This window comes from Lagenorhynchus albirostris, chromosome 18 (assembly GCF_949774975.1).
Source record: "Lagenorhynchus albirostris chromosome 18, mLagAlb1.1, whole genome shotgun sequence".
NCBI lineage: Eukaryota > Metazoa > Chordata > Mammalia > Artiodactyla > Delphinidae > Lagenorhynchus > Lagenorhynchus albirostris.
Genome location: NC_083112.1, coordinates 52,065,463 through 52,081,722, shown reverse-complemented (window position 1 = coordinate 52,081,722; position 16,260 = coordinate 52,065,463). Strand labels below are relative to the sequence as shown.

Genomic DNA, 16,260 nt, shown 5'->3' with positions numbered 1-16,260 from the left:
TAGAGAGAGTCCTAGTCAGTCTGTATTGTTAACGATATTACTCAGGTGTGTGTGTGTGTGTGTGTGTGTGTGTACTTATTCACAAATCATTAGTGAGCAGAGCAGGTATGTTATGGTATGATCCTATCTGTGCTTATGCACACAATAATATATGAATGAAAATGTTTGTAAGGATATGCTCCAGAATGTTGATAGTGATTACCAATCAGGATCGAGAGGTAAGGCATAAGCTTAGAGGAACTTTTGCTTATTATTTTATATATTTATAAATGGCTAAATTTTCAAGATGACTCTTACTATTGATATTTTTATAATTAGCAAAATGCAATAAAGTCTTCCATTTTGAAGTGAAAAACAAGTAAACACAATGTGTAAAGCAGCCTGGGTCTGTAATAAAGGTAGTTGGTGGCTAAAGAAAATATTACGGTCTGTGGACTAGTCACTCAGTACCAGATACTAGATAAATCAAATACAATCCCGGGCCTCAAGAAACAGACAGTCTGTTGTAGGGGCAAACAAATAAACAATCAACTATAATAGAATGTTATTAGCCTAGTGCAAAAAGAGCTATATGGACAGAGCACTAGAACAGCACTGAGAAGCTGTGACAATGATACAAACGAGGGATGTTCGAAATAGTCTAGATTTAAACATTCTACTTAAAATGTTGGTTATGATTTTTTAAATATATTTTTGTGACTGAGTACCAACACCAATCATCAGGATGATTAACAAGAAATGAACTTTCCCTAGTAGCTTTGGAAAAGTCTTTTTTTAAAAAAACTGTCTTCAACGTGTCTTCCTATTGCACTGTCTCCAAGGCTTGGTGTGAGAGGCAGAACAGTCTCAGTCCTACATCCCCCTCAGAGGGTGGGAATGACAGGTCCTAAAATACCACATTAGGTATAAAAAAGGTGAGAACAAGGTGAGAACAGGGAAGAACACAGTAAGATGGGGAAAAGGCAAACCTTGAACGACGGTGGGTAATGACTTGGAGCTTTCGCATTCTGAAGCCTGAGATTTACAGCCAGGAATATGAAAGATGCATTTAGCAAAACATGTGAAGCCGAGACCCCATTTAATATGACTCCAAACAGCCAGGAAATAGGCAAAGCAGATGACTTTTAGGCCAGTCATTCAGAAAAAAAGTGGCCATTAAACAGACAATCAATATGACTATTTTGCCCAGATCTCCTATCCCAAGCATGTGATGGTCTCCAATTCCTAGGAAGTTAAGTTACTGAGCTGTTTGGAAGAATTCTCACTATCACCTGTGAGCCGATTTTGAACTGGAATTGGGCTACTTCAAGTGAATTATTAGCTGCTCCAATCTCATAATTGTCTGTTCCTTTTGTAGACGTGATAGTAAACATACATTGACCTCATTCAATACACACACACACACACACACACACACACACACACACTTTACCAATGAGGAAGCTAAGAAGCAGAGAGATTAAACAAATAGTCTGAAGCCAGTAGAGCCAGGAATTTGTTCAGGCAGGGATTTCTGCCCTGCAGCCCAGGTCCAGACCCCTTTCTTTTAACCATGAGGCTGCTTCTTGTAATTATAATGCTCTCTCCCACAAAAAAATTAGTAGAAGTAGTTGCACTGGTTTTGTTTCTAAATCTCCCCACTCACAGATTGTATTTGTTTGCATAAATTGATCACACTGGCTCTTCCTCACTTAAAGTAAATTGCAGTTAAATTCCAAATCTGTTATACTCAAAGATTCATTTAGGAACTTTCAGAGTTTTTCTTTTTCTTTGGTAGGAAGTGCTAACTTATAACATCACACATTCTTCTTCAGAGTTCAGCAACATAGTGGAACATTTCATATCCAACCAGGCGCCTGAAATGAAGGCTTTAAACGCCTGTGCGAGTGCTGTCGGGGAGTGTGGATGGTTCACGCTCTTTGCAGCTTTCTCACACAGAGTCCACGGCTCAGATCCGAAAGTCTTTCGGATAGAAATCACAGAAGGACCAACAGTGAAAGCGTGTCTTCACGGAAAGCTGCTATCAGTGTACGCAAAACGTCTCTGAAACAAACAAGGAGACAATCACTGTCGTTTTTAAGTGACATTACATCATTTAAGAATGTAAAAAGACCTGGGCGCGGTGGAAAGTTCCTTGGAAAAGTTAAAATGTACAGATAACACATCAAATTTTTATTTGTTTTTCCTCTTCCCGTTTTGACTGCGCCGTGTCGGGTTTACTCTTTAGGTGGAAAACTCTTCCCTCCTCCCCACCCTCCAGGAAAGATCCTGGGATTTTAAATCGCCTTTCTGCATCTTCCTCTCCTCCCTCCACCATTACTCTTTCATTTAAACTTTCAAGATCCTCGATGCCCGTAGCAAACCTCCTTCCTTCCCATTCTCAGGAATCCTGTAGCTCCCGAACCGGGGAGAGTATTTTTCAAACTGAAAAGCAAGGAAAGAAGGAAGGGAACAGCTCCAGCAGCCGCGCGCTGGGAAAGCACATTTTCGTTGCCTCGACCGGCGCGGCGTGGCCCTGCTGGGCCACCGTAGCCGGCCTCGCGCGGCCTCAGTCGCTGTTAGGAGCCGCGGTCGGCGGGACTTCCGTGTTGGCGGGATTCTGAACGCTGCCATGGCTCAGACCGTGCAGAACGTTACATTGTCGCTCACTCTGCCCATCACGTGCCACATCTGCTTGGGGAAGGTAATGGGTGATTCCGGGCACGGCTGCGAATCGGGGTCGGGTGTGCAGTGGCCCGCCAGAGCCGAGGCCGGTCTCTGTGTGTGGCGGGGACGCGGCGCGAGGCGCCGGGCTGGTTGAGGACGCCGACCCGCGTTCTCCTTAGGCTGGGGTGGCCACGTCCTGGGCGACGGAGGGAGCGCGCCGCGATTCGTGTGGTCATCTCTGTGCCTTTCGGAGGAAGATGACATCGGTCTGGGGTGTGGAGGGAGGGCGGCCTCACCCGGGCGACTCCGGCGTCGAAGGAGGCCTGGTCAGAAACGAATCCCAGCAATTTACGCCCCTGTGCATCCCCATCAAAGCCTGAAAACACGTTTCCTGGGAGCCTCGCTACGGTTCCTTCGTCCTCTGCACAAACTAGAGTGTTTTGTTCTTGGGCCTCCAGTGCTGGTTGGAGAGTCTTTTCCATTTCCAAGATCATTTCCTTTACTTAGCCCGGCGTTGGGAGTGGCCTTTGCTCTGGGTTCAGAATTAGAAAAATAAATAGTACGTGTCCCTGAATGACGTTTAGAATGAGAGATACGGTTGTTAATTCCAAGAACGGATCAGTCACGAGGTAGAATACCGTCTTTTTGTGATGCAAGAGGTGCCTAAGGTGTTTGTGAAACTAGGTGGAGAAAGTAGTTCAGAATTAGAAACAGAGTTTTGAAGGTTCTAATGCATTTGTCTCTTTCATTTCCGTTTGTGCCTCCCTTTCTGTTTAAGAAGAACATTTTGTTTTACTACGTAGGTCTAGAAGGGAGATTTTTTTTCTCACCCTGAATTGTTTTTACGTTTGTGGTGTGTTTGTGCGTGCGTGTGTGTGTGTGTGTGTGTGTTTACCGCCCCCCCCCCCCACTGAAACTGTAGCCACAGGCTTAGGATTGAGAAATGCAAACTTAATAGTGCAAACATTTGAGTGTCAGCCAATATGATCATTTGATCATCTGCTTTAAGTCTATGTAAATTTCCTGAGTTCAAGAAGTAGTAGGAAGTCAGGCTTGGAAGAAACTGATAACTCATGATATCCATCAGAATGAAATGCCAAGGAAATAGCAGATGTGCTGTGAGAGGATATAGAGATGGCTTGATCCATTCTGACTGGCGAGATCAAGGATGGCCTGTGGAGGGTGGTTATTTGAGCTGGCACTTGCTACCACTGTCTGCATACATAGCTGAGAGGAGGGGAAGATGTTTCAATTTGCTACAGTCTACATTTGGCTCCTGACTTGAAGTTCCCACAGGTTAAGTTCTGAGTGAATTTACTCCCAACAGTAGCCTGGTAAAGGGCTGATAAAATAACCTTCGGAAATAATTTTCACTTTGTTGTAGTTGTACACATTATATCTAGTTTCCTTTAGTTCATAGACTGTCTCTTGCAGTTGTGTTGAAAATGTGTTTTGCCTGGTTGATTTTGCCTACCTATGCTTCCTGTGTTTAACAAAACTGATAGCTAATAGAATATAGTGCTTTGCAGATTACAGAATGCTTTTGTATACATTTAATTATTTCATTTACCACTCTCACCAGTGCTGTGAGATACATAGGGCTGATTTCCCCATTTTTCAAATAAGAAAACTAAGGCTTAGAGTCTCCAGCGTTTGAACCTGTTACCATTTGTGTCTTCAGTAAGTTACTTCCTAAAAACTCACTTGAACTCATGCATAACAGGAGACACTTTTGGTGTCTTTTTTCTGCCATGTACTGGTTAACTGTATTCTAGAATTAAATGTGATTAATTAATTAAAGGTTAATGATTTGTAAATAGGCATTTGTTTATGTCTACTGTGGAGGCAGAAAGGCGTAGTGGTTGAGGGCCCTGAGTACTGTGTTCAGACTAAGTTCTAATCTAGGTCTTCCACTTAATAGTTATACGACCTTATACACATTACTTAACCTCCCTCAGAGCAGTTTCCTTATCTGTACAATGGGAATGATAATAGTATTAACATTCATCCTTGTCTTTTGGGGAGGATTAAATGAAGTAATTCATATGCAGTGCTTACCATGAAGTTTGGCACTTAATAAACGTTAACCTTTACTATGGACACTGAGGCAGACCCTCAAAATGAGGAAGCCAGCCTTTCCCAGTAAATGTTCTTCCCAGTTGCTTCATGAGACCAGTACACTCACTCAGTGAAGATTTACATTCCCAACAGAGTGGGACCTGTTTGTCCAGGAAATTGCCACAGTACATCCAGAGGTTTTAGCTGGTTCCCTATCCCTGTTGCCTTTTGTATAGTTAAAGCAATTCTGATCTGCTTGTGCTTCTCACCCTCCCACACACAGCTGTATTTGTGGGGTACTGGAGATGGTATGGCCTGGAGTAGCAGCGCGTTCCTGATGTTACTTCCATCTCCCTGACACACAGCATCTCCGGCCACCTCTGAGATCTGCCTTAAGGTCCTTCCTGAGTAGCCCTCTTCTGTATAATCATTCTTTTGCTGCCCTCACCATTTGTACCATATAGAATTAGCAGTCTTCATTTTTGATTTTTCTGCAGAATTAGGGGCCATTATTCTTAGAGGTTTACTGTAAAAAAAAAAACCTTGCATATTACTTAAAGAAGATAGGGGTGGTATAGACCTTAAATCTGAAGAGATAAGGTAGATGCTGATTGGAATGGGGGTGGAGGTGGGGAAGAATGCGGGGGTGGGGGGGGGGAGGGAGCAGTAGTGGAGATAGTCCAAGTATGTAAGTGGCTAATACTCTGTCTTTTGAATACAAATGTGCTTAAAATTGAAAAGTTTAAACATTTTGCATTTCCTACCTCTGACTCTACCTCAGTCTTAAAGGTGGATTCTCTCTGCCCAATAATGTTTAGCAACCTTGCCAATGTTGTAAGAGCTCTGTGTGGCCTGAATAAGTTGGGTACATCCTGTGGGACAATTTGTATATAACATTTTCTTGCCTATTCCTCTTTAATTTTTTTCCATGCCTTGGGCTAATAGGCCAGCAGGCCAAAGTACAGAAATGATCTAGCCCAGGATATCTGTTCAGTGACATTTGGTCCTGCCGCCAGAATGCTACAGACCAGTTTATCTCTAGATAATTCCAGGCTTTTATCTTTTCAATTAAGATTCAAGCTATGAAATGAAACTGTTGCAGGTAATACTTTTATTGACCGAGTCAGCGTTTTGCCATGAGTGACAGCCAAATGTGGCCCATAGTTAGTTTTATCAAAGGACAGAGGAGGTTCTCAAGAGAAGTGCCAAGCAACTAGGCTTCTAATGCGTTTAACATTAATATATCATATCCAATTATTCCTCACTTGAGTATGAATCCAGTTTGGGGCACCATGCTTTAAGATAAATATAAATAAACTAGAGTATTTGAAATCATTTGGAAAGGAATTGAAATTGAGGTTGGAATATAGATGGAATGGAATAGTGTTGGAGTGAATGAACATGATAGCAAATCATTAAATAAAGTATTTTCATTTGGAAGGGAATCAAGCTTTGGGTAGCTCCACGATATTAAGATTTGTACGTAATATAATGCAAGCTTTCTGGCTGAAATAATCAGAAATGAAATCAGCTTTCTTAGAATGTGGAGTGTCCGTCTCTTGAAATGTCCAGTAATAGCATGGACTCTTTCCCACTAGGAACACTGTGGAAAAGAACCCTTCTTTCAGGGAGGACTTCTTGCTTTGCTTTCCACACATGTAGTTGATTTAAAATGTTGCAAAGATAGAGCTAGAGACAAAGCCTTAGCAACTTAGCATCCTAACTCTAGGTTGACTAAATTCATTAATCAGTGTTCATTAGGGGCTGTTGATCGGCCAGCAAGCCACCCACCTCAGTACACTGAGCCCATGTTTGAGTCCTGATTGTCTCTCAGTTCCCAAGAGTAGATTTAAGAACCAGCCTTGTACATAATTGTCACAGGTAATTTGCTTTGAAAAAAAGTCATGTGGAGTATATAAATTTTGCATTTTCTCTGTTCTAGATTAAAATAAGCTTGAAGAATGCAGACACTTTCAGAAAAGTATAACAATGTTGTGTCTTAACATGGAGTATAATAAAAATTAACTCAAAAAAGTGTTGATATATCCTAATAATTTTCAAGGTTGGCATATAATAGCTGACATATTTACTTCACAAATAAGATTCCAGTTTATCCTTAAGGCGTTCTAGGTAGGGATAAGATGGGAGAGGGGAAATGTATTATCTCTCTTTTTATGTAGACAGAAGTGGGGACTTAGACCGATAGGCATTAAGTATAATAACTTAGTTCTCGGGATCACACAGTTTTAAAGTTCTAGGTCCTAAACTCTGGCCCAGAGCCAAATATTTCTTGAAACATAGCAAGAGCAATCCAGGAATTTTATTTTTAAAAGTTTCCAAATTTCTAAGGTTGAGTAGGCGGGCCCCTACTACAATCATTTCTACCTCAGCTTTGTTTTTCAGTCTTTCTAGGTCTCCACTAGTGAAACCCATAAAATTTTGACATAGGTGCCAGAAGGATATTCTTTGGAGAAGAAGGATTAGCTCTAGTCTCTAGTAAAGGTGACAAGAGCAGAGAAGTTGATTGTAAGTGAAATTGCCAGGCCAGTTGGTAAAGTTTATCTACTGCCTTTTCCCTCCAGCCACCTCCATCAGTACAGTACCTCTTTTCTGCAGTCCCTACTGATCCTGGTGTCTTGATCCTTTCAGACATGTGTCTTCTATTTCTTACTCCCAGATTATTATTTACTAAACCTGCTCTAAGGAAGAAAGAACTATTTCTTAGTTGAAAGATCATTCAGTTTGCATGTGTAATGGTGGTTGAATGCTGACTCTGCCACTTAGAACCTGTATCATTATTTCCTTGAGTCTCAGTTTCTACAGCTGAAAATGAATTTGATACTATCAACCCCATTAGGTTGTTAGGGAAATTCATGTGAGTATCCCAGCCCAGTGGTTCTCAATGGGATGGGAGTACATTTCGTTCCACAGAGACATTTAGCAATGTCTATTTCTGATTGTCTTTGGGGGTGCTACTCATATCTAGTGGATAGAGGCCAGGGATGCTGCTAGCTAAACATCCTACAATATACAGGACAGCCTCCCACAACAAAAACTTTTTGTTCCAAAATGTCAGTAGTGTCAAAGTTGACAGACCCTGCCCTAAACCAATATATAACTCCTATTAGGTAAGTCTAGAATGGATATTAATGGACAACACCTTTAGGCATGACTCCTCCCAGGTACGTTTGCTTTTTATGAAAGGGGTTTTTGTGGTAAAGTCTCTTAAAACTGAAACATCTTCAGATAAAAGAAACTACATAGTAGAATTATATATTATAGGGTTAATGTTTTTTATACTTAGGACTGCTTCCTTGGGCCCATTCCAGTGAGGAGAGCCCACTTTTCATCCCTTGCTTTGTCTTCTCTTCCTCTCCTCACCAGCCTTGTGGGGCATTACCCTAGGATATCACCTCAGCATGCTTACTCCACATGAGTTTGGAATTGTACGTGCCACTTAGCTTTGCCATTGTCTTCTTGCATTTTTATTTTGTAAGAGTGCTTACTGTGTTATTGCCACAGATCTCATTTGAGAGTAAATTGGATATAAAGTCTAATAACATAGGCAAATTATGACTATTTCTGTATCTTGAGAAGATCTTATTAAAGAAAATTATTTGTGTATGTGTTTTGGTGTTGTATATAGCAGGATCTGGGCAGAGGAAATGGGTGGACAGGAATTGAAGGAGGGCTAGATTCTTTGTATTTTGCTTCTGTAGGTTATGGTCAAATAAATAACAAGTAATTTGTTTTAGTAGTTCTTTCTCCTTTATAGGTTTCTGTTCTCCTAAGTAAATTTAAACCATTGTCTAGAAATCATCATTTGGTAAGTACATGGTCCAAAGAAATGAGTTAGTCAACTGTTTCAAAATCCAACACAATGACAATGATAATACTAGGTATTGAACAGTGAAAATGATTCTCCTTTGGGTGGCATTGCCAGTGGCTGTTAGCAGACAGAGCCAAGTAGTCTGCCTGTGGTTGTTCTTCTGTATCATTCTGGCAGATTAAATGGAAAGGTTAAACTTTCACTTTTTCAAAATTTGGCAGTGGCCATTGACCTTTTGCTTCTTGAGATGCTTTTAGCAGCATTATCTCAGCCTTTTGTTTTAATACATCAAAATTCACTTCTATTAATCTTAGAGTATACATTGTATAAGTTGTTGTAGGTGGACATAAAGATGAACAGGACAGTGCCCCTGCCCCTAGGGAGCCTGAAATCTAATAGGGAAGGCAGGGTGTAAACAATTTTCCAAGGCCAGTGAACATTAAATGTATAAGAAGTGCCCTTATAAGAATCAGACAAAGATCCAGTTAATTCTAAAAACGATTAGTGAAGGCCTTACAGAAGAGGTAACCTTTGATTTCCATCTTAAAAGATGGGAAGGATTTTATTTTGATTGGGGAAGTTGGGAGGCCAGTGGAACATATTAAGCTAAAAAATGAGAGCCCAGTAAACAAGGAGACTCTATTCTTATTCCTTTTGATGAACATTGGGTATATCTGTGTGGTTGAAGTATAGGTTTTGTCAAGTATTGAAATAGCAGATCAAAGATATGGCTATTTAAGAACCAGATTACATTGTTCTTTGAAAGCTGTACCTAAAACTATGAGCAGGGAAAAAAACGTTGTTTTGCAGGAGAGCAGTGAAAGCTGCTGCTCCATATTTTAGATGGCTAGCTCTGGCATCATATGAAAGGTGGACAGCAGTGAACATGTGGAAGCAAGGAAGCTTGGGAGGAGGTCATTGCAATCGATTGGGCTAAGAGAATGAGAACCTGAAGTCATTGAGGTGAAGATGGAAAAGAAGTGATAGATGATAAGTAAAAGAACATTTAGAGATAGGTTTGCCACATTTTGACTATTCTGGGGATATACTTTTTTTCCCACGTTATAACATCTCTGAAATCTGGTTCTATTTTACAAGCGGTAACATCTTGCAGTTGTAATTGGCAGCATTTTTCATTCTTTCTTTTTTCTTAGTGGTAAATAAAATATGGGTATATCTTAAAATCTCTGGCTTCTTAGACTGATATATGATACCAGCATTTGATGATTGATTGGATGGTGAGGATAAATAAAAAGGGTGAGTCAGAGACAGCTCTCAGTATTCTAGCCTGAGTGGTGAGGTGGTGGTGCCAGTAACTTAGACAAGAAGCGCAGGATGGGGAGTGAGTGTGTGGAGGCCAGGTTTGGCTTTGGACATGTTATGGTTGGGGCAGCTTTAAGATGCCTACATGGAGTTGGCTCCTGGGCACGTGGATATAGTCCTTTTCTCCTGTCCCCTCCCCTCCCCAGGGATTGCTATGTGGAAGTCTCTGTGCTTACATTTTTATATTATTAAATCTTGAGCAACATCTGAATGAAAAGTTTACTAGGTTAAACCATAGTTTTCAGAAGAGGAAACAGATGCCACTGTAACTAAAGGGTTAACCCAAGGTCAAACAGTTCAATAAGTAGCAGAGCTGAAGTCAGCCCCAGGTTTGTCTCTAGAAGCCTAAGCTCTGCCACTTACTAAGGTCCAGTTACAGAGGATTCTCAGGAACTGTTACCACAGAAAACATGTTAACACTATGTGATACATGAGATTGAGAGAGAAAATAGAACTTTGTCAGGTAAGGTGTCCCAGGACAAAACATTAGGGAAAGCAGCTGTACCGCCTCCTGTGCTTTGACTATGAGCATCTGCTCCTCTTCTCATCGTACCTACTCTTCCAGTATTACTTCAGGCTTTTCAAGATCCATTGGTTGACTCTATCAGTTTGCTGCCATTCACATACTCAACAGTGTTTGGCAATCCAGCTCTGTACATAACCCTAATAAATTTACTTTCTTACCTTTCAAAACAACTGCTTTATTCTCCTATTTTCTCAAGTCGATATTCCCCCCTTTTTCTCACTTGCAGCTGATAACCTCACCTCATATTTAATAACAAACAATAAGCAGTTGGAACATGAGTTCCCTCATCTTTCCATCAACAGATCTTCCATCCACTTTGTATTTGTTCTTGTACCCTCGGTTTTCCCTTTTGTTAAACTGGAAGACAGATCCTCACTCCATATAAGCCAAAATCTGCCCCCTTGTGCTTTGGATATCATTCCCCTCTTGACTTCTTAGGGACTTTGCTATCTATGGCTCTTAATCCCTCCCCCTCTTCCTCCATCATTAATTAATATCCCCTTTTTACTGTGTCATTCCTGTTATCATTTCTTACGCTGGCCATATTTTTATGCTCTCTTCTTTACAACAAAATGTGAAAGAATTGCCTATTCCCTCTGACACCCCAATAAATTGAATTTTAAGTACTGTCCTAATAGCAATTACTTTATTCAACAAGACTTTATTGCGTACCTACTGTGTACTAACCTATTTTCTAGGTACCAGGGATTCAGAAATGAATGAGACGAAAGAAGTTCTTGCTCTTACGGAGTTTCCAGTCTAAAAGGGGAGATAAATATAAATTTACAATAAATATGTAAACAAATAAGTAGAAAACTAAAACAGCTTCTCTTCTATTTTCCCTCTGATAAAACAGCTACACAGTCAGAACACCTACATCATTAACCCTGAGCAGGCCACCTAATATCTTCACACCTTGGTTTCCTTATTAGTAAAGTATATTTACTGTTTATCTCACAGGGTTATTGAGAGAGAGAGAATGCATGGAAAGCCTATTGTAAAATATAAGACAATATAAATGTAAAGTATTGTTATTTGATTACACTGAGTCAAAGATTTGTATATTTGGTGTATTTAAGTATTTCTGTCAGCATTGTTTGCTATTTAGATTGTAAACCACAAGAGCGTATGTCATGTCTTTTAGGATTGTTGTAGCTTTCATGCCTCTGGTTTCGGGGACTTTCTAGTAAGAATCAGTGCTAAATTGTTGATTGCTATTGCTTTGTAATATAGTAGAATGACTTGAGGGAAGGATTTCAAGTCTTGAATGTCATATGGGTGATTGGACTAAATAATCTTTAAAGAACCTTCTAATTCTGACATTTCGTGATCCAAAAATAGAATAGTTGAAGGAAAATTGCCCCAGCCTCAGTGGAACAAAATGCATTTTATTTTTAGCAATAAGTGTGGTTTGGAACAAAATAAAACCATTTCATGATGTGTTCAAAGTTTCAGTCTCTATGACCAGATATCTAAGCTAGTATCTGTATTATACATGTGTAAGAAACAATGTGGTAGCACAAGCAGCGTTTTTATGAATCCTAGATATTATACTTCCTCTTAAAGCACCTACTTCTGTACTCTAGAGAAGAGATTTGCTCTAAGCTAAAACTATTGAGATTCTCATTACGACTGTTGCCCTGTACTAAAAGTAATGTTTCTTTTTTCAAAGGTACGCCAGCCTGTTATATGCGTCAACAACCATGTATTTTGTTCAATTTGTATCGATTTGTGGTTGAAGAATAATAGCCAATGTCCAGCCTGCAGAGTCCCCATCACTCCTGAAAATCCTTGCAAAGAGATTATTGGTAAGGGTCTATTTTATAAACATATAGAAATAGATTTGAAACAATCTTAAATAGTGTCTATTTGGAGGAAGACTGAAATAGACAATTTTCAGTGATGTTATTTTGCCAATATCCTACTGGATGGATTGGTCATTTGGCATAATCTGTAAGTGGAGCAATTGAGGAGCACAAAGCACCATGAGAAGTCTCAGAGCCTCCTGGAACTTTCGTTCTGGTAGAGGCTGTGCATGTGGACCAAAATATTAATGGTTTAAAGCAGCAGATGCTAACAGCCAAAAACAAACAAACAGAAAGGTCCACAGAGTTTAAACAGGGAAGTTCAGCTAGGAACATTGAGAAGGGATCCATGACACAGGTGGCCTTTAAGATGGAGATTTAAGGATGGATAAGTTTTCAAATGGTAAAGATTAGGGAGGGCATTTCATGCAGGGGGAATAGCATGCACTACAGTTTAGAAGTAGTGAAGTAAGGCATGTTTTTGGAAATGATCAGTAGTCTAGTTTGGGTCTGACTGTTGAAGTAAGACTGAAAATGTAAAATGAGACTCTTTATTTTTTTTAACATCTTTATTGGCGTATAATTGCTTTACAATGGCGTGTCAGTTTCTGCTTTATAACAAAGTGAATCAGCTATACATATACATATGTCCCCATATCTCTTCCCTCTTGTATCTCCCTCCCTCCCACCCTCCCTATCCCACCCCTCTAGGTGGAAGGGAGGGAAATCACCGAGCTGATCTCCCTGCACTGTGCGGCTGCTTCCCGCTAGCTATTTTACATTTGGTAGTGTATTAGAGCAGAGCATCTTGAGTGACAGACTAAATCCGGGAACTGCTGTGTGGGTGAGAAGGGCGAGGTGGGCATGATGGTCTGAGCAAGGGGATGGCACAACCCAAAATGTGTGTAAGGAGTATCACTCAGGGGATGTGTGCAGGCTGGGCTCCAGGGGAGAAACGGGACGTGAGTAGGTCAGGTTGGACGCGCTTGCCCAGGTGAAGGAGAGTGTGATTCTGGATTAAGGGAATAAAAAAGAACATTCAGTGCTACAGTAGTGTAGGTAAGAGGGGGGATAAAACTTGAACTAGAAGATTCTTGAAAAATAAAGCATTTAAAGAGCTTTTTTAGTGTTATTTCTCTTAGATTGTTAAAATTAAATGATATTTATTTGGTTTTGCCTTAGGAAAAATTGAAAGTGAATTCACGATAGCATGAATCATAGAAAAAAACCTTTCAGAAAACTTAAGAAGTCATTGTCATTGTCCCAAGTTAGGCAAAATGGACTTAACTAAAATTTTTATAATGGAAAGGAAGGTATATATGCTGGAACAAAAGAACAACCAGTGGAACTTTGGAACTAAGTGATCTGAAAGGGGAGTCGGAGCTGGCTCCAAGGTTTCTTTCTTGAGTACCTGGAGTACTCAAGAAAGTCTGATAGAGGAGTCTGATAGAGGAATATTTCTCTGCTGTGCTGGAAACTGGAGTGTTAACCTTAGCCTCTACTATTCTACCTGCACTGACCTTTACCAGGAGTCAGGTCTTCCCTTGCGGAATATGAGTTTTGTTGATTAAAATAATTCGAATGTTTTTTCCCCAGCTTCTTTTCACATCCCTTCTCCCTCCTTTATTCATTCATATCTAAGTGATATTTCGTAAATTCTCTCAAGTAAAATGGTTCATCCATCCTGCCATTTGGATAGAACATCCTGAAAAAGAATATCTGTATATGCCTTTGCTATCATGATGCTGAGAAGTACAAAGAAGGTAACCACAGCATAAGTGAAGAGCTCTCAGGAAGAAAACATTTTGAGTGTGTTTGTGTGAGTTATTATGGGCATACAATTAGTGCTGTGATTTATAATCCATCGCAACTGGGTTGTTAGAATCAGTGAAAAGACACATTAATCTTTTCAGTTGTGTAACCACATATGTTTGAATGAATACATTGGTTATAATAATATATATCATAATATATGTATCATATGTGATATATACAGATAATAATATGTATTTGATAATTATATCATGTACAGATAATATTGATAATATTTATACAACTTATTGGTTAGCTGTAAATATAATCATTGATTTTATCATTAACAGTTGTCTGGTACTCAAAATTTGCAGTCGTCCAAATGTGATCATTAATAAAATATAGCCTTTGCCTTCATTGAGTTTAATATAATAAGATACATAGGTAAGTAAACACAACATGATATTTTGCTGAAGGTATTTCTTATGGTGTTATTTATCTTTTCTCAGGATTAAAGTACAGAAGAGGCCTAGATGGCAGCCCACGTGGTTATAAGGAAAAGGGTAGAAATTAAACTAGAGAACTATATAGAACAATAAGAAAAGAGTTCATTTTAATTGTCATTCTACCCAAATCAGAATGAAAAGTTAGCGCTTTTTTTCCCTATAGGAGGAACAAGTGAAAGTGAACCTATACTGAGCCATACAGTCAGGAAGCACCTTCGGAAAACTAGACTTGAATTACTCCACAAAGAATATGAGGTAAATAATTATTAAAATGTTAAATGATGACAGCATTGAATTCAAGGTAAAACTGAGCTATCAGTCTCTGGACTTCTTAGAGTAAGCATCTAATGAAATCTTATTTTAAATGCCAGTTTAAAAATATCTTATTTGATAAATTTTTTCTTTTTCCCTTTCCTATTTCAAATAGTGGAAGGGAACAAACAGATGGAAACATTTCGTTTTTTTCTTTCTTTTAATTTTAAATTTGTCCTCAACAGAAACATTGTTTTGTAAGTTACTCCCTCAAGAGGTGGGAGATAAAGGAAACTCCCTTGTAAAAGTCAGTCTTCCAGCCCCCACAAGGCATTGTGAATGGTCTGGCAAACAGGGACTATAACCGTCATTCTGTTTTTGTTTTTACCTATAAATTCACTGCTAATTATAAGTCTGATCACTTCTGGTAAAGAAAATATACTTATGTCAGCTACCAGCAAAGAGATTTTGGTGTGAGATATGCTATTTCCTAATTCTTTTTCTTTTCCCCATGTAAAACAGTGGGTTTTTTTAAAAATAAAAATTGTGTATATTTAAGGTGTATAACATGTTTTGATATACATATACATGGTGAAGTGATTACATCAATCAAGCTAATTAACACAGCTGTCTCCTCACATAATTACTTTGTGTGCGGGGTGAGAGTACCTGAAATCTATTCTCTTCGCAGATTTCCAGTATACAGTACAGTATTATTAACTATAGTCATCATGTTATACAGTAGATCTCTAGACTATCTCTACCCTGTATAACTGCAACTTAGCACACCTTGAACCAGCTCCCTATTTCTCCCACCTCTCCATTTCCCCCACCTTGCACGCTTGGTAACCACTGTTTAACTCTGCTTCTATGTATTTGACTCTTTTAGATTCCACATATATGTGAGATTATGCAGTGGTTTTCTTCCTGTGAAGGTGATTTGACATGGTGATGGAATTTTTTCTAAATTAGCTTCATGTTAATGGAATACATATACTTCTGAATAAACATTAGGCCTAGTTGTCATTTTATATCGACTAAATGAGGGATATTATTGCTCTCTTCCTTTGACACAAAATATCTTTAAGTTATACTATGTAAATGGAAACTGCTTCAGCTGCTTTAAAAATTTTTTGAAATAAAGTGGGACATAAATAAATGAATAAATGTTCATTCATATGTTTTCCTGTTTATATTTGTTTATTCATTAATATATTAATTCAAACAAGTAAAGTGATTTTCTCATTTTATAATGCTATTTAACTTGAAATGTATTGTAATTTAAAATAGTAAATAGCACTATCTGTGTTAGCTCTGAAACGCATTCTTATTTACTTAATATTTATCACACTTAGATGCTAATCAAATTAATCCTTTAGAAGATCACTGGCATATTGAAGTTTATTTTCTAACAACAAAATTTCTGACAATCTTAGTTTAAGATGAAATATCCATTATAAATGAATAAATTGTATCACAGAAAAGAGTTCTAACCCCAAATGTTTAGTTACTGGATTTAAGGTAGCAAGCAGTTCCACATGGGGAAAACTAATACTTGGAATA

At 39.0% G+C, this 16,260-nt stretch overlaps 1 protein-coding gene across 1 annotated transcript in view; it reads left to right on the top strand.

The window, feature by feature from the left end:
• The first annotated feature begins 2,570 nt into the window (after positions 1-2,570).
• Positions 2,571-16,260, top strand: part of OBI1 (ORC ubiquitin ligase 1) — a 45,331-nt gene continuing 31,641 nt past the window's right edge. The window contains exons 1-3 of the mRNA XM_060129260.1: positions 2,571-2,683; positions 12,055-12,190; positions 14,609-14,700. Coding sequence (XP_059985243.1) covers positions 2,612-2,683; positions 12,055-12,190; positions 14,609-14,700 — 300 coding nt within the window. The 5' untranslated portion in view covers positions 2,571-2,611. The remainder of the gene's footprint in view (positions 2,684-12,054; positions 12,191-14,608; positions 14,701-16,260) is intronic.